Here is an 18,220-nt window from a genome sequence, read left to right on the forward strand (position 1 = left end):
CTGAAATTTAGATATGTAAAACTTCATCCTTTAAATGCAATGGAATTCAAAATGGTTTGATATTGTTGAACAAATTACTGAAGTAATGGATTACAGTAATCACATTTTTTTTTAGTTAATTATTTTTGAAACAGTCTCATGTACCCCAGGCTGGTTTCAGTCTTGCTATATAGCCTCGTTTGGCCTTAAATTCCTGATCCTGCTGCCTTCACCTCCCACAAGCCAAGAATACAGGCATGCATGGCCACACCCAGTTCATGAGTGCTGGGTTTCAAACCCAGGCCTTTGTGTATGTTAGGCAAGCACTCTGCCAACTGCCATATCCCAGACCCGCCATCATGTCCTTGTGCTCATGAATTCTGGTCTAGGGGTTGGACTGGGCATAGGGATTGGCTCTGTGAAGTCCTCTGTTTGAGCTGGGGGGCGGGCACATTGATGGGCGGGAGTTCTCCAAGAATACTTCATCTCAAGAGTAGATGCCGGTGCTGGCTGTGGTGCCTCCTCACAGCACATCCATCTCAGGATGGTCATGGTTGCAAAGTGAGTGTCCCAGCACGAAAGACATTCTGATTTGTCCCCTTTCCAGGTAGCCTTGGAGTCAGCAGCTCTGTTACCACTCCTTCCTCTTGGTGGCAGGAGATACAAGGAGGAAATCAACTTCATTCCTCCACAGATAGGGAATCAAAGTCGTTTTGGACATGTTCAGAATCGCTTCCTTGTGATACAGGCTTCTTGTGACTACATGTCCTGAGAAACATCATCAGATGCTGTCTTGTTTATCTTTGTATAACATATACGGTGTGTCGGGTCCATGCCTCAGACTGTTAGCTACAAAGTCAGACTTTGCAGTACAGCATAGCATTCCTACTCTCGCTTCTCTGGTGAGTGTTCTGGAGAGGAGGAGGAGACATAAGTACTCAGGACAGTGAGAGCTGGTGTGTATCTGCCTTTGAGGCAGAGGAGGAGGCTTACTGCAAGTTGCAGGCCAGCCAGAGCTCCATAGCGAAACCTTGTCTCAAAAAGCAAACAAAGAATTCAGTGAGAAGTTAGGACCCAGACCTGTTCCCTAGCACAGCTCAGCAAGCCTCTGTGGGTCCTCTCCACATATGGGTAGAAAGGCTGTCCACCTGCTCCCTGGAAACAGGCCTGCCAGTTAGTGTCTTCTGTGCTTGAAAAACAGGTCATGTGTCCTGTTCCTTAGGTGACACCACTGTTCAGCAAAGTGTTTCCCTTCCCCCCTTCCACCATCCTTACAAAAAAAAAAAAAAAGACGGGATCTCCCTGTAACCCCAGCTGGCCTGGAAATCGCTATGTAGACCAGGCCAGCCTCAATGTCACAAGACATCCACTTGCCTCTCTATCCCGAGCGCTAGGACTAAAGGCATGCACCACCACACCTGGCACAAATTACTTTCTTAAAGGTATAATCTTTTATTTAATAGCTAACTTTAATTTTCAACTATGGATTTGAAAGAGGATGGGAAATATTTAAACAGAAAAAAAATGGAGACTAGTTCTTAAAATATTTAAAAATCTTTTAAGTATATAATTCATTCCCAAATTCCATTTGAAAGAATGATAGTGTTTAGTAAGGCATTTCCTACCCTTTGGGGAAAACAGATCTTTGTCTCTGAAGTGACCATCATATCTTAGAAGTATTTGCTGAGGTCATCCTCTGCAATGTAACCACATAGGAAGCTACATTTTAAATACTCCCCAAGCACCCTTCTCTCACCCCTGCCTTTCTGAGCTTGGACCCTTTACAATGCAGAAAAAGTGCAAGTTAGTGCCATTCTTCAGAATTTAGGGGGAACCTCATGGGACATAGCAAACACGACGTGTTCATTATTATTAAGACCAAACATGTTACCCCCTTGAACAGTGAGTGACAGTGAGCACCAAGCAGGAGGGAGTCGATGCTGACTAGGTATGTTCAGCTCTGTTAGAAGCCTGGGAGTGTCCCCTCCTCCAGCCCCCAAAGATAGTAACTTCCTTTAGTTTGTGGATCCAGAAAGAAAAAGAAGCACTTCTTGCCTGGGCAGATTCAGATATGTAAGGTGTGCAGCTGTGGCAGGTACAGCTGTGGTACATGGGCTTCCAAAAAACACACTGGTCAGCTGGAGGGTGAGCTTGGTGGCATCCAGAATGCGTACAGTATGTGGTATATTTCTGTTCCATGGGAGGAGGAAGAGGAGGCAGGGCTGGGAGCTCGGGATTAGGAGATGCGTCTGAAGATGCTCTGAACATGAGCCAGCTGGTGGGCAAGTCTTTTCTGAGCGGTTTTGACCACCAGTGGACAGCAAGCACCTGAGTTCTGCTTAGAAAACAGCTCCCCAGGGTGATGAACTGGTACCATCAGGCTAGAGGGGGCCAAGGTCTGCACAGCTTAGAAAAGGAAGCACCCTGATTTGGAGTGTGACCCCATGCCTAGTGAAGCTCCTCAGGGTTTATCTGCACACAGTTTATACTCCAAGATTTTTTTCACATTCTAGTAAAGACTAACACTGCCCTTGTATAAATGCGAATGAGCTCTAGAAACAAGCATCCGGGCATGCCCAAGACTATGAGATGGAAGCAAGCCAGGGAACCCTGAGAGTCCGCCTTTTTCTTTGTTTTTTGGCTCATAGGCTCTGGCAGTAAAGTCAGGCCAGAACATGATCGGGGTTATTTCAGTTCATAGGTCAGCAGCCTAGTGGCCAGGTCTGCTCTAGAATGACCAGGAGTGCAGACATGGACCCTTCTCCCATCTGTTTCTCTGACTGGGATGAAGTTGACATTTTCTACCAAGAACAGGACAGAGCTTGTCTTCAGGTGGTTAGGATCCTGATTGCTTGTGTTCAGCATACCTGATGCACCAAGGCACAGTGCTGGTGCTGCTGACTCTGTTGTGGACCCACTACCTCCTGGACCCTTTGAGCCGCTCATCTCTTCCTCTCCTGTGTACCACATGGTGAAAGGCTGATGAGAACTGACCTGGCCACAGTTGTCCCTGCTGCCTGTGTTCTCCAGGTTATTGATGATGGCAGGGCTAAAGCACCCCAAGGTAGCGCCCATTTCCATTAAGGCCATTTTAGCAGAGAACTTTGTCCAAGCTGACATTAGTTGTGGGGGAAAAAAAATGTCCTGGGCCAAGTAGGTGAACTGCTTGACACGTTAGGACCTGAGTTAAATTCCCAGAAACTCGACTCATCAGTGAAGCTTCCTCGTGCAACAAAGGGTGATGAACACAAGAGACTGCAGAGCGTGGGTCCCTGAACAGGACTCCTCTATTTTAAACTTCACCCACCCATTGCAGAAGAGTAGGCAGAAAGACTGTAAGAACTGGGGAGGAGGCGCATGACCATAAGGAGAGTCCTACAGGCTCCTGGGGCCTTGCTCTTACAACCTTACAGCAATGGTGACAGCATGCACAAGACCCATGCAAATTCAATCAGGCAGAAACCATCGTAGAACTGGGGAAGTGGACAGGAGGCCACAACTTTGGTGAGGAACTTCTGGAAGCTGATCACTGCTGGGAGAAGGAAAGTTGATCTTTAAGGGAGTGATGCTAGACAGGATGAGCAGGTTCCAGTGGATGAATTTGCAACGAGGGACACTGGGTGCACAAACTTACTCCATGGGCCTTCACATATAAACAAAATGTATTAAATCTTGTGGGCAGGCTGTGGGGCGGGGTACAGATAGGGAAGGGGGTGCTAAATAAGGGGGTTGTTCTTGCAGATAGACCCAGGTTAGAATCCCAGCACCCACATAGCAGCTGTCTGTAACTCCAGTTCCAGGGGGATCTGACAGCCTCTTCTGTCCTCTGTGGGCATTGCATGACACAGGTGCACTTACCTACACGCAGGCAATACACACATACACATAAAATTAAAATAATTTTTAAAAAATGTATGAAATCCACAAAAAGTCAATTTAAAAAAATTAAATAAATAAATAAAAACTTCTGAGCATAATATTGCTCATGCCCAGGGATAGGGAGGTGGAGATGAGGAAGATTCCCTGGGGCTCACTGGCTAGCCAGCCTAACCAAGACTGAGCTCCAGGCCAGTGAAAGACACTGTCTCAAGAAAGAGGTGGACAGCACCAGAGGGTCGATGCCCAAGGTTGTCCTCTACACACACACACACACACACACACACACGAGTTTTCTAAGTATAGTTAACAACCCAACAAACTTGTAAAGCTTAGTTAGATTTCATGGGAAGAGGGAACATGCCGTAGCTTTTATTTTTCCAAGTCATTCAGAGACACACTTTATAAAATGTGACCGTTGTGATTTACCATCTGTAAACCTTACTGACAGTGGCAGCTTGGACATATTTAATTTCTGATAAACAATAATAAACCTTCATATTATTGCTCCTGCCAGTTCATATGAATCTTTCAATCTAAAGCATTAGCTTTTAAAGTTTCTATCAATCTCTGTTAACAGGAACTAGGTATTATTTTTAAGTTCTGTTTGTAACCCAGGATCCCACTTAGTTTATATACAATGTTATATATAAACCATGTTATTTATAAATATATGTTTATAAATTTATAAATGTTATATGTTATTTATAAATTTTCTAAGTTTTCTATACCTTTTTGTCTTTTAAATTATGTTTACTTATTGTTTCTTTTTTCTTCTACACTTTTGAACTATTTACTCCACTTCTTACCCCAGAGCCATGTGCAAACCTGGCAGAGGGGACAGGTCAGCCAAAAGTGTCACTCCACCAGGTGCTACACCAGTATCTCCCAGTGAGACACCCTTGAAAAGTCAAGTCTTACTTCTGCTATTGATACCTCTCCACTCCCATATTTAAGTCATAGACAGCCTGACTTTGGCCCTATTAAAGAAAATTAACTTAATAAGGAAACGAGTGACTTTTATATACTGGCTGTGGGTCTAAGCACCAGAAATGGGTAAAGGAGTCCAAACCAAGAAACAGGAAAATCGAGGCATTGAAGGGGAGCCAGCGTGAGTTAACAGCTTCTGAGGTGGCAGGATGTGTCTGAGTTCAGAAATAGATGTGGAAGAAAGGTAGATCTTGCTACAGCCCAAAATGGATACAAAACATACCGGGAATGACGTGGAGTGTAATCAGACTCTGACTGTAATTATGCAAATGTGCATAAACAGTTTTTCTATGAATAAACCTTCTGCATCAACCTTAATACTCCAGGTCAAAGTCAGCTTAAGTCATGACGTACCAGCCACTCTGCAGTGGTGGAAAGCATGCTATACCACCTTCTGTCTGTAGTTGCACCTGAATGCACTTTGAACTCTTGACAAAATGAACTTCGACTCTAAAGACCCGTAGGGCTTCCATCTGCTGCTGTTGGAGAACGTCCCCTTATTGAGGAGGAGATGGGCAGTCAGGCTCCAGAGACAGATCCAGCGTGGTTGTGTTTAGTCTGTCCACTCTAGTGACGTTCAAGCTGGCACGTGTTTGTTTTAATTGCATGTCACCTGGAATGTGTTCTAGGAGTCTGTGTTCAGGGCCTGCTTATTATTAAAGAAAGGAGATGTTTAAATCGGCATAGGAGCAAACTGCCTGCTTTAGTTATAAGTAAATTGAAAGCTTCACAGATGAAAATGCTAAATGCACTGTGGTCATTGCTAGCATGTGGGAGTTTGTTTTGTTTTGTTTGTTTTGAATGGGGTTTCACTTTGTGGCCCTGGCTGACCTCATGCTCAGTACATAGTAGACCAGGCTTGTCTTACATTTCTCATTATCCTCCTGCCTCTGCTTCATGAGTGCTGGGGTTATATGCGTGCTAACTGTAGTGCCCAGCTAGTATGTGCTTTTTTTCCATGATCATCAGATAATAAGATAATATGGGTTGTCAATGTAAATACTGTTCTAAAAAACTGCTAATGCATATTTTCCTCATCTCTGAACATGGCACAGCTTAGTTGGGCTTTTCCTTTAAATGTGGGACTATGAAGAAACACCAGTGGAGGACCGAGCCTAGTGGCATAGGCCAGTAATCCCAGCCACTCAGGAGGCTGATGCAGGAGGATCACAAGTTCAAGGCCTGCCTGGGCCTAGGCCAGGATGAATAAATTATCAGTGCCTTATCTCAAAATAAAAAGGAGTAAGGGGATCCAGGATGACTCAGTGATGAAATGCTTGCCTAGCACACATGAGGACCTGAGTTCAACCCTCAGCACAAGAGGCAGCTTACTACAGCGTTTTTACTTAAGAAATTGAAGTATCCTAGAAGGATAGGAAAGTAACAAGAATGTATTTCTCCCTTCACAAGACACTTAAAATGACTATAGCGCATATATATATAAAACATAACTGCATAACTGATATGTATAGAGTGACAAGTTCAACCAGTGTTCCAAGTGTTTATTCAAGTCTGCAAATAGTGATTGAGCTCTGTTAAAAAAGAAAACACACGTGGATAGGATGATTCAAGGCTTGTGGCCAGTATACAGGAATCTGTAAACAAATGTCTCACCATCACAGGAATGTATGTATCAGGGGATTTGGGCCCTGGTGGTAAAGGAGACAAGGGGCACCTGTGTGGTGCGCAGCGGCACAGATGGTCCTCAGGTGCATGGAGGTTCCTTGAAAGGCTGGACAGTTGCTGAGGTGAGGTGATAGTCCCTAGGCCTCCCTCACACCCTTGGATAATCTGCTGGGCCATGGTACCAACCCAGGTGAAAAAGAAGAGGATCTTAACAGTTGTGGGTTTGGTTTTGTTTTGTTTTTTTGGTCTCCTTGTAGCCACAGCAGGCCTGAAACTCACTATGGAGACCAGGCTGGCCTGCATTTCACAGAGATCTGTCTGCCTCCCAAGTACATGGGAGCCACCATGCCTGGCTCTGCAGTTGTAGCATTGTCCTATTCCTGAGAGAATTTTGCTTATATGTCAACCAAAACCATATTAGAAACACAAATCCAGGGGGCACCCTGTCTCAGTTACAGATCTGCGCTGCTTTGTGTTAAGGGTGAAGTTCACTGTGGAGTGCTTTCCGTACAATATGGGTTTTTCTCTAGAAGCTTGCTTTCTGTTTCGTTTATCCACAGTAGAAAATTAAACAATTATTTTAAATATTCCTTAATTTGTCTCATGGTGGTTTGATTTTTAAAAAATTCCATCCCTGGGGCTGGAGAGATGGCTCAGCAGTTAACACTGGTTGTTCTTGAAGAAGACCAGGGTTCAAATCCCAGTACCCACATGGCAGCTAACAACTGTCTGTAACTCCAGTCCCAGGGAATCCAACAGCCGCTTCTGACCTCCACGGGCATTGTACGACATAAGTGCACTTACCTACATGCAGGCAATACATGCATACACATAAAATAAAAATAATAAAAAAAATTGTTTAATTGCATCCGTGTGGAAATGTTCTAGCCACCCACATTATTTTGTATAATTAAGATGAACTAATAACTGCAGTTTTAAAAGTTTTTGAATGACCAAGTCACTCAATAAGACAGGTCTAATAACAATAAACAAAAAAAATCAAGAGTGCGATGTGCTGAGTCCGTGGAGCAAAATTTTGTCTGTGGAGCAAAATAATGAATAACACTTGTGGTGTCTTGTGTCTTGTTGTCTTTCAGGGAAAAAGAAACGGCGGTTTCAGACAGTGTTTCTTTGGGAGCCAGAAGCACTGCAAGCTGACGAAGCTCTGCCCGGCCATGGGGTACACGTTCAGACTCGCAGCTCGGAATGACATTGGCACCAGGTAGACGCTCCGCTCACTCCTGCCCTTTGGCCTGTGTCGTGATGCCGGGCATCTCTCCCACCGCTTCCACCCCGCGCTCTTCAGCCAAAGGGGAGCAGGCTCTGGGCTGATGGCACCATTCTGGTCTCTTAAGCTGTGTCATGAAGGCCCACCAGAGGTCTGGGAACCCAGGTGGAAATAGCAATTGGGACTTTGAAAGGAAGTCTTCCCCTTGGGGTTCCGCTTTTTTTCCAGTACCTCTGCCTTTTTCTTTCATCACACTCAACAAACTTGTCCCTCAGTTGCCTTTTTCTGGGTGACTGTTACTGTTAAAAAGAAAGGGTGCTGAACCATTGTTGAGAAGCCGTAGGACCAGAGAAAACCTGGGCCTCTAGGTTACAGAGGGAAGCAAGAGAGTGGGGTCCAGCCAAGGTGCCCTTAATTAAAGGGCTTTGAACAGGCCACGTTTCAGTTGTGCTCACTGGGGACTCTTGATGAAGGGAAAAATCCTTTTATTAGTACACCTTCTTAAAGATTCAGCACGCCAGTGGTCTCTAGCCCCAAGAATTTCTTTCTAACAGCACAGAGTTTACAGAACTGCCTACCCCATACCTGGAAGCCATTGTAGTTTACCCTTCTGGGAAAAGCTGGAAAGAGAAAGACCTCTATCATTCAGGAATTTTTTAATGAATTAGAAGCACCAACAGACTTTTGACAAACTCTATTTGTAAAACTCATGCTCCATCTACAAGTTGATGTGCCCACATTCATTTGAAGACTGGTGGCTGCTACTCTTGGCTTAGTAAACCCTGTGCTAACTGGGCCTTCAGTTAAAGGCTTGGTTGGAGGATGATAAAAGCTTAGGCGTATTTTCCTATAACTTGGTATGCTTTTTTAAGAGCAGGGTATTGGGCGGTGGGGGCAATTAAAAGGTACAATGGGAAATGTGACACACGGGATATTTTTTTTTACCTGGTACAGATCAGGCCGGGTGGAGGCACATTCTCCCTCTTTTTGAATGCTGGGCCGCCCAGTACTCCAGCATGTCTCCCCATGTCTATATCTCTGCAGTAGTTACAGTCAGGAGGTGGTGTGCTACACATTGGGAAACATCCCCCAGATGCCCTCAGCACCTAGGCTTGTCCGAGCTGGTGTCACCTGGGTCACGCTGCAGTGGAACAAGCCAGAAGGCTGCTCACCTGAGGAAATGATTACCTACACCCTGGAGATACAGGAGGATGAGAATGTAAGTTTTGAGATTCTATAACTACAGACCACCATGAAATTTTACCTTCCAAGTTCAAGACCACTTTTAAAAACATATTTTATTATTTTTATGTGTATGAATGCATTACCTGCCTGTGTATGAATGTATTACCTGCATGTATGTAAGTGCACTCATCTTGTGCAATGCCCATGGAGGACAGAAGAGGCTGTCGGATCCCCTGGAACTGGAGTTATGGATGGTTGTTAGCTGCCATGTGGGTGTTGGGATTCAAACTCAGGTTCTCTGTAAGAGCAGCCAGTACTCTAAACCGCTGAGCCATTTCCCCAGCCCCAAAGATCACTCTTAATTCCCACCACTTTCCATCACTGTTTGCATCAGCATGCCCTTCCCCAGCTCAGCAAAAGGCATGCGGTCCTTTCAGTTTAAGTCATCCTTGACTCCAGATATACTCAATCAGCAAATCTCTTTAAGTCTTACTTCAAAATTATCCAGAAATGAGCCATTTGTCACCATCTCCACGGCTAAGACAGCCTCTTAGGAACTACTTTCATCTCAGCCTGACGGACCGCCATAGCCTCTCCTCAAGGGCCCCAACTTCACTCTGTTGTGCTAGGATGTGCTCTCTGCACAAAGCCAAGGGATTCTGGGAAATACAAAATGGTCACTGCCACGTTCTCACAGAGCCTTTTCCCTCCCAGCGCCCTCTTCCTGCAGAGGAAGAGCTGCAGCTGTTCTGGGTCCTGCTTGGCCCAGTGTGCTTGGGTTTGCAGCACAGCCGTCATGCCTCCACCTTTGCTCCTGGTACTGCTGGGCCCTGGCCTTGTGCCCTTTGCATTTCCCATGCCTGCTGACTGGAAGGTCCTCGAAAATAGCTTCCACTTACTTCCCTGGTTTTCTTCACGTCTCTTCTCACATCCCAGCAAATGTCTGCTTAGGACAGCCCTTCCCTGACCACTGTGTGGCACAGCACTGTCAGGAGGAATTCTATGCCTCAGTAGAGACAGCCCATGGTTTATGCTAGACCTGTGACTATAAACACTTGAAATATGGGGAGGGGGGCGGTGGCAGTGAGATGGCTCGGCACATATAGGCACGTGCTGCTGAGCACAACTTGAGTTCAATCCTTGGGACCCACATGGTAGAAAGAGAATCAACTTCTACAAGTTTTCTTCTGACTTCCTTATAAGCACTCTGATATATATGCACATGCACACCTGCACACACGCAAAATAAGTAAAATGTAAAGAAAATAAATATATGGCCATGGGCCTAAGGAACTGAGGTTTTAATTGTATTAAATTTGAATCCAAAGAGCCAATGCGGCGGCTACTGTGCTTAATGCACCCACGCCGTGCAGTTAGACAGCATCTCAGGAGCTCCGCCCTCCTGCCTTCATGGCGCACATGGCACGCCTTCTGTGTGGCATGCCTTCTGTATGTGTGTGTGGCGGAGGGTAATTGCCTTCTTTGCCTGGCATGTAAGCTTCTTGTGGGCCTGGCTGAGTCCCTAGGGCCTGAAGAGAGCCTAGTGTACAGAAAGTGCTGGGGAGGGAGGGAGGGCAGGAGGATAGTGACTACTACGGAGTGAATGCAGTGTATTCGCCTTCAGTGACAAGGTCTACTCTTAAGGGAGTATGCCCCTCCCCATCCAAGCTGTCCCTTGTCCTCAGCCTGAGGAGCACTGTGAGCTCTCAAACCTCACCAGTCACCTATCACATAGCCCATTGCACTATTCTCAAGAGGCTTTTCTCACAACAAATGTATTGATAAATAAATACTGTTAAGACACTTACTGCTCTGTCACAGTAAAGTTGAGCAGAGCCAAGAGAGACTGCAGTGTGACCAAGAGGCCATCCTGTGAGTCTCCAGTGCCATCCATGGCGCCATGGGCTCTTGATAGGCCTTTAGCAATAGCTGCTGGACTCCTGACTTGCTAGGGACAATAGGGAGCCAAATAAAAATCCTGTAACTGAGGAGTGTGAGGCCCTGATTTTATAATAGTGATGTTTCTTTCTGGGTTGGCCTTTTCAGGATAACCATTTCCACCCTAAATACACTGGAGAAGACTTAACCTGTACTGTGAAGAATCTCCAAAGAAGCACACAGTATAAATTCAGGGTGAGTCTATCCTTTCGGGGCTTGATGTGCTTAAGGATGAACCGTTTGATGTCCCTCCACTTACCACTTCAGGTGGAGTTCTCCAGGCCAAAATGCTGACAGCACTCTGTGTTTGCAAAGTAACACTTATGCCTTCAACTACTAGCCTCATTTTAATCTGGAAACTCACTTCTGAGACAGAAAGCTGCTGTAAATTGCTTTATGGCAGGGGACAGGTGCCCTTGCTGGGAAGACCCCCACGCAATGTCGAGTGTCCCTGCGGCTCACCTGCCATCCACTCCTCCCCTCCCATGTACCTCACTTTTTATCAGGTAGCTGACTAGCTCTCTGTTTCCTTCTGTTCATCTGACCATTCTCTCTCCTCTCCTGTCTTTATTTTTCACACCATTTACCCTCTCCTTCCTTGGCTCAGGCTTTCTTTACATATTAAGCCATTATCGTTACAGTAGGATCTGTGTGGTAACCATAAGAGCAAAGCTTCATGCACTGGACGGTTCATTGGTCCTCTGCATAGCATTTCTGGGTGTCCTCTAAGGATACTAGGTTGTCTTCTTATTGGACCCTCCCGTCTCTAATTTTAGGACTAAGTGCTTTAATTTGACATGTAGTCACTCAAATATTTGTCACATTATCAAGTGTAATGTGTAACTATTTGGGGAAATAATAGTTTTGAGAATGCTGAAAATACAGACACTGCCTCCCAGAGCATGGCTGTTCTGCTCACACTCTCCACAAGATGGCACCATCCTACTCTTCTAGAAGTAACGTTCTTGTCTGTTTTCCTTCCATAAAGCAATGCAAAGTAGCCAGGAACACACTGATTTTATTATACATCTATCCTTCCTCCTTCTCTTCCTCCTCCTCTTCCTCCCCCTTCCTCCTCCTCCTTTTCTTCCTCCTCCTCCCTATTTTTATTACAACAGAGTCTTACTGTATATTCCAGAATAGCCTGAAACTAGCAGTGTAGCCTAGGATGACTTCAAACTCACAGTCATATTGCCTCAGCCTCCTGGCTGCTGGGATTACAGGCACCACCACTCCCAGGCTTGGATGTCTTCTTGTAAGGATATAAAAATATCTTTAGCTCCAGGCATGATGGCAGAGGCAGGTGGGTCTCTCAGAGACCAGCCTGGTCCACACAGTGACTTCTAGGTGGGCTGTGTCCAGATAGACCCTATCAAAAAACAAAACAAAACAAACAAACAAAATACACATGCACGCATGCACACACATATATGGCCAAAACATACTTTAAGTTTTTATTTTTAATTGTTAACAACCAAATATAAACAAAATAAATGATCATAGGTGCTATTATATCAGCAGTTTGGAGAAAGAAACTATGTGACTGTATCGGTGTCTGTGACTGTGGGAACCCGATCCTGGCAATGTTACAAAGTTACCATCAAGTTAATAGTATAACTACTATGTTAACCTTTTCTCCTTTGTGTTACAGCTGACTGCTTCTAACATGGAAGGGAAAAGCTGTCCAAGTGAAGTCCTGGTTTGTACAACCAGTCCTGACAGACCTGGACCTCCAACCAGACCCCTCATTAGAGGGCCAGTCACATCTCAAGGCTTCAGTGTCAAGTGGGGTATGTTTTCAGCGGCGGCGGCTGCTGCTGCTTTTTTAACAGATTTTAATTTTTTTATTAATTTTAATAGTGACAAACCAAAAACAAAAAAATAAAATGCAGCATCATTTGTGAGTGTTTTATGCAGTTGGAATTTACATGTGAGAAACGTCCCAAGAATTGAAGTGGGCGATTCCGCTAAAATGGGATTTTTAATATATAACCAAATTGTATCACATAACTGAATTGGACGGTTTTAAGAGCATCTTGTTTATTTCCTGATTTTCCTATATTACGTTTTTCCTCCTTTATTTTAAACGCATTTTTGACTTTTAAGTTTGGTCATTTCTCGTTATATAATTGATTTTTCAGTGGCTCACCTTAAAATTGTAAACAATAGTGGGGCATGGTGGAACATGCCTTTAATTCCAGCAGAGGTAGGTGAATCTCTGTGAGATCAAGGCCAGCCTGGTCTACCTAGTGAGTTCCAGGCCACCTGGGACTACAGGGAGACCCTGTCTCAAAAAGACCAAAAAAAAAAAAAATTAAAATGTAAACAATAATAGAAAAGTATTTAAATATATCATCGTAAGTAAATTTTAACATAGAGTGTTTAAGTGTCAACGAAATAAGAAACATTGGGTTTTGTGTTGCCATGTGACCAACAGTCCTGAGCTTCAGGAATCTTTCATGCTGAAGTTCATGTTTGGTTTATGTGCAAGGAAGACGCTGTGCCTCACTTGACAGCAGAGATTATTTCAGGGAAGTGGACAACTAAAAGGCTGGCCGACTTTGTAATTATATGTGAAACCCTTACGATGTGTCATAAATATACGACGTGAAAGGCAAAAAGAAAATTACAGAATGCTAAAAGTAATGTAGACCATTATTAGAGATCAGCCCCTGGGGCACATAATAGTTTCAAGTTATCCAGTGACTTCCAGGCTCTCCTTCCCCAGAAGACAAGTATGATCGGGAGATGCTGGAGGCGCCCCATGCTTGTTGGCATCAAAGATCTCCTGACATCTTCCAGCAGCGCTTTCCTTAGCTGCATGCCCTACTTGTCTTTATCATTAGTGTTGTACCTGTCGGTTATTAGAGCATACTGTATGCAGTATAGAAAAGTCCGGGGAAGTGAACTTCCTAATTCTGTGTGAGTTAAAGTCAAGGTCTCTTAAAAGATCTCCTGTGTGGAAGAATATAGAGGCGGCAGGCCGGTGGCAGAGGGAAGTTTCCTCACAAGTTTGCAAAATTATTCTGCACAGTGTTTCTCTACTCGGAAAACAAAGCTTCCACAGGCAGAGTTGCCTATAGATGGCCCAGGTGATCTAAAGAGGGTTCTGACTTGGTACCTCCCCAGATGCCCGATGTGTGGGCGGATCACAGTTCTGGGATGGTATCAGCTTCACTGGTGTATGAAGTTCACCTGGTAATAAGGGAGATGGGACGGATCTGTTTCGGTCCAGTGTTTTCATTTCTGTCAATGCATTTTTCATTTTTCTTCCTCTGAGAAGAATCTGGTTGCTCAAAGTATATGAAGGAAAAATGATCAAATAATCTCAATACATGAACATTTCATTTTGCATTAAAAATAACCAACTCTTAAAGAGCTGGCTTCAGAGTACCCACAGTAAATTTTGTTAATGTAATTTTGGGGAAAATTCGTCTTTCATTTCAAGTTTTGGCAGCCTTCACTGAATAAATGCTGTTATACTTCTAGCTCAACATTTCAACAGTGTTGAACATCAATCTGACAGTATTTACAATTTCTTACATTTGAGGGGTTCAGTGTCATGACTCACTCCAGTAATCTCTGCACTTGGTGGAGAGGGGAGCTAAGGCGGGAGGATGGCTGAAAATTTGAGTCCAGCCTGGGCTTGGATTTGAGATGCTGTCTCAAGAAAGCTAAACACAGAAAGGCGAGGAGGGTGGAGTGCATCAAAATAATTAGTTGCCCTTTCTAGTCAAATCCAGCAGTGTGATGCCGTGTGCATCTGAATACAGTAATGATGTTTACCAGTAGAAAGCAACACCTCTCATCACTGATGGTAATGTTCGCTTTCTCTCCAGACCCTCCAAAGGACAACGGCGGCTCGGAAATCCTCAAGTATCTGCTGGAGATCACTGATGGAACTTCTGAAGGTGATGCTTTAGAAACCGTTTTATGCAATGCATTGCAAGCCCTGCCCTGCTGATCCAGGCAGACCCCTTTGCAGCAGCAGCAGCAGCCGTTAGTTCCGATGGAGCTAGTGCAATGGTCAAGCTAACAGCCACGTTCTGATGGAGCTAGTGCAGTGGTCGAACCAGCAGCCACGTTCTAACAGCCACGTGGTCGAGCTAAGGGCCACGTTACCAGCTTGCTCTCTCCCCCAACCCCCTTCTTTAATCTCTAGCTACAGTTTTCTCTTGAAATACCATTTTTGCCAGGCTTTTTCTTCCCTCTTTTCTATGTCATTTTTAAAAACACAATCACTCACCAATAAGATCGATAAATTTAAGTTTTTCATCCCAAACTTGCCAAACTTTTTCTCAAAATTGTTCTAAAGCAAAATGTCAGAAGCAGCTATGAGGAAGGAACAAATAGTCCCCTGCTGGGTAGTCTGCACCTGCTCAGAAAGTGGGTGCTAGTCTGCCTTTAACATATGTGTATGCTGACAGCCATCATTCACATTGGGTCTCCACTGTGAGTATTAAAGTGGGACCATGGGACTTGCTGCAGCTCAGCAGGTAAAGCAATTGTCGCCAAGCCTGGTAACCCAAGTCCAGTCCCTGGAACCCACATACAGTGGACAGAGAACCAGCTCCACAGAGTCCTCTGACCTCTGCATACACAAAAAGCATACACAAGCCCATGTGCACACACGATAGTAATAATCTAAAACAATTTTTGCAGTGGGGCGATTTTAAAAATCAAATTCCAGGGCTGGAGAGATGACTCAATGGTTAAAAGCAGTGGCTGCTCTTGCAGAGGACCCAGGTTCAGTTCCCAGCACCCACATGGCAGCTAACAACCATCATAAGTTCAGTTCCAGGGGATTCAACATCCTCTTCCGGCCTCTAAGGCCTTGCACGACACAGGTGCACTTACACACATGCAGGCAATACACTTATACACATAAAATGAAAATAATAAATAATTTTTTTAAAAATCAAATTGCTCTGGAAACTGTTATTGGGCATGTTAAAGCTGTAATGATATGCTTCTTCTAAAAAAATTAAAAAAATAGTATTTGAAAAACAAATTCCTTAGATAAATGCTCTTAAATTTTATTGCTTTCATTTCTTTTTTTTCCAGTGGAACAGCAAGTTTATTAGCCAGAGAGTAAACCTGAGAGGCACCTCCTCATGGCCCTGAGAGCCTCTCTTACAAACTCTGAGATTTTATACTTCTCCCTTAGGGCAGGGGCTTGTGGTTTAGGTTGTATCATAGGGGGAAGGTAGTTGGAGGAGGCTAATCCTGCCAGGAGCATTCAGGACCTAATAAGCCTAAGCCTTGCTTGTTGGCTTGCTTGCCTTCTCTCTCTCTCTCTCTCTCTCTCTCTCTCTCTCTCTCTCTCTCTTTCTCTTTCTCTCTTTCTTTCTTCCCATCCATCCATCCATCCATTTTGGGTTTTTTTGAGACAGAGTCTCCCTGTAGCCCTAGCTGGCCTGGAACTCACTATATAGTTCAGGCTGGCCTCCATCCCAAGAGATCCTCCTGCCTCTGCCTCCGGAGTGCTGAGATAAAAGTGTGCCCCACCACACCCAGCCTAAGGTTTTCTTTCTAATAAAGTTAATAGACTTAAAAAACTATGATTTTAGAAATCTTAGAAAATTACCTGATTTCACTAATATCACTGTTGTAATCACTAACTTTTGAAAAGTTCACATACATATGGTAAAGAGAGAACCCACAGTCACAGAAACAAGCAGCGATGGTCTGTGACTTGGCTTCTGTGCTGTATACAGCCACCTGGAGTTTTGGTTTTTAAGCCTGTCAAGTCCTATTTTAAGATAAAAATAGAATTCTTCAAGATTGGCTATTCTTAACATGAGATTGTTTTCTTCACTAAAAATCTTATTAGGGTTTTATGTTAGACCAAGAGAGAGTTCACATGTATGCCAGTTGCCTGTTGCAAAAGCGTGTTCGTCTGGCTCTCGTAGGTACTGATACAGCTCAGAAAGTGGGTGCTATTCTGCATTTAACATCAGCAGCTTCCCCAGTGCATGGGAGACAAGGGGTAATTAATGGTATCTTATCCTTTGTCCCCATCCCCGGGAGTCACCATAATACAGGACTTCTAACCCATAACGGGAACAGCACTGTCTTTAATATTCCTCGTTCTCCCATGAAGCTCTACCTTCACTCTGACCTGATAAGGCGTAGAACCACAAAGTCATAGTACTAAAAATCTACTGTAAGAAGCATCTGAAGGGATTTGTGGAAGTTACTTTATAAAATGCTGTAGAATACATATCTATTCCTAAACAACCCGTGGAGTAGGCTTTTGTGAGGTGGTCAACTTGAAGCGCCTGAGTGGGAACAAAACAGACACTCTTGAGGCCCCATGGTGAGGAGCAGTGGGGGCCCCAGTGCCTCACCACATAGGGCACCAGCCTTGTGGGCATCCACTTCCTCCAACCATCCCATATGCTTTCTTCACTCCTCAAAAGCAGTGGGATAACCCAGGTCATGCCAAACGTCTCCTCTTTAATTTGTATCATCCAGTGCATCTCTCTGTCTCATTCATGGAGCCCCGCCCCCCAAGAGAGAGTGAGCCTTTGCACAGGTCTCAGTATAGAGGGAGGGTTTGACTCACTACCACCTCCAGGCAGATATGCGTAGGGACAGACCCTTCAGCAGCAGTCATACTTTCCGGAAGTCGTGGGAATGAGCAGTAGATGCACAGCTGGCCCTGGGCCTCCTCTGCCTAACACAGCTTGCTCAACCCTGTCCTGCACCCTCCTTCTGTGCCAGCTCCCCATGTCATGTGGCTTCCCACATACTGACCTTGTAGTCAGCAGAGTCAGTGGCAAGGTGATAAAGGTGACTTCATGTTATTTCAGTGTCAGGTGATGCCGGGTTTCTGTGAAAATCACGTGGTGCTTTTCTCTCGGATCTTGTTTCTAATGGGCACTGGGACGCTTTCCCAAAGGCATAAACTTACCCAAGTGTTGTTTTCCAGCTGGTCAGTGGGAAGTGGCCTACAGTGGATCTGCTACAGAATATGTCTTCACCAGCTTGAACCCAGGCACTTTGTACAGACTTCGAGCATGCTGCATCAGTACTGGTGGGCACAGTCAGGTTGGTTCATCACCATGTAAAAGAGACATCAAATTGGGACAAGCTGTATCTGCAACATCGGAACAATATTGCAGTTTAAAAATGTATCTTGTTGGGGGCTGGAGAGATGGCTCAGCAGTTAAGAGCACTGGCTGCTTTTGCAGAGGAACTGGGTTCAATTCCCAACACCCACATAGCAGCTAACAACTGTCCTTAGCTCCAGTTTCCAGGGGCACCAGCACCCTCTTCTGACCTCTGTGGACATTGCATGACACAGGTGCACTTATATACATGCAGACAAAACACTCACACAATAAATAATTAATATATATATATAATTTATATTAATATATATATATATATATA

At 44.6% G+C, this 18,220-nt stretch overlaps 1 protein-coding gene across 2 annotated transcripts in view; it reads left to right on the plus strand.

Annotated features, from left to right (window-relative positions):
• Nucleotides 1-18,220, plus strand: part of Fndc3b (fibronectin type III domain containing 3B) — a 342,813-nt gene that overhangs the window by 264,727 nt on the left and 59,866 nt on the right. For both annotated transcript variants that reach the window (XM_029567042.1, XM_029567043.1), the window contains 6 exons: nucleotides 7,569-7,693; nucleotides 8,744-8,918; nucleotides 10,931-11,017; nucleotides 12,474-12,612; nucleotides 14,662-14,733; nucleotides 17,757-17,875. In XM_029567042.1, coding sequence (XP_029422902.1) covers nucleotides 7,569-7,693; nucleotides 8,744-8,918; nucleotides 10,931-11,017; nucleotides 12,474-12,612; nucleotides 14,662-14,733; nucleotides 17,757-17,875 — 717 coding nt within the window. The remainder of the gene's footprint in view (nucleotides 1-7,568; nucleotides 7,694-8,743; nucleotides 8,919-10,930; nucleotides 11,018-12,473; nucleotides 12,613-14,661; nucleotides 14,734-17,756; nucleotides 17,876-18,220) is intronic.

The sequence above is a fragment of the Nannospalax galili genome, unplaced genomic scaffold (genome assembly GCF_000622305.1).
Source record: "Nannospalax galili isolate Female #2095 unplaced genomic scaffold, S.galili_v1.0 scaffold1021, whole genome shotgun sequence".
In the NCBI taxonomy this organism is placed as follows: domain Eukaryota; kingdom Metazoa; phylum Chordata; class Mammalia; order Rodentia; family Spalacidae; genus Nannospalax; species Nannospalax galili.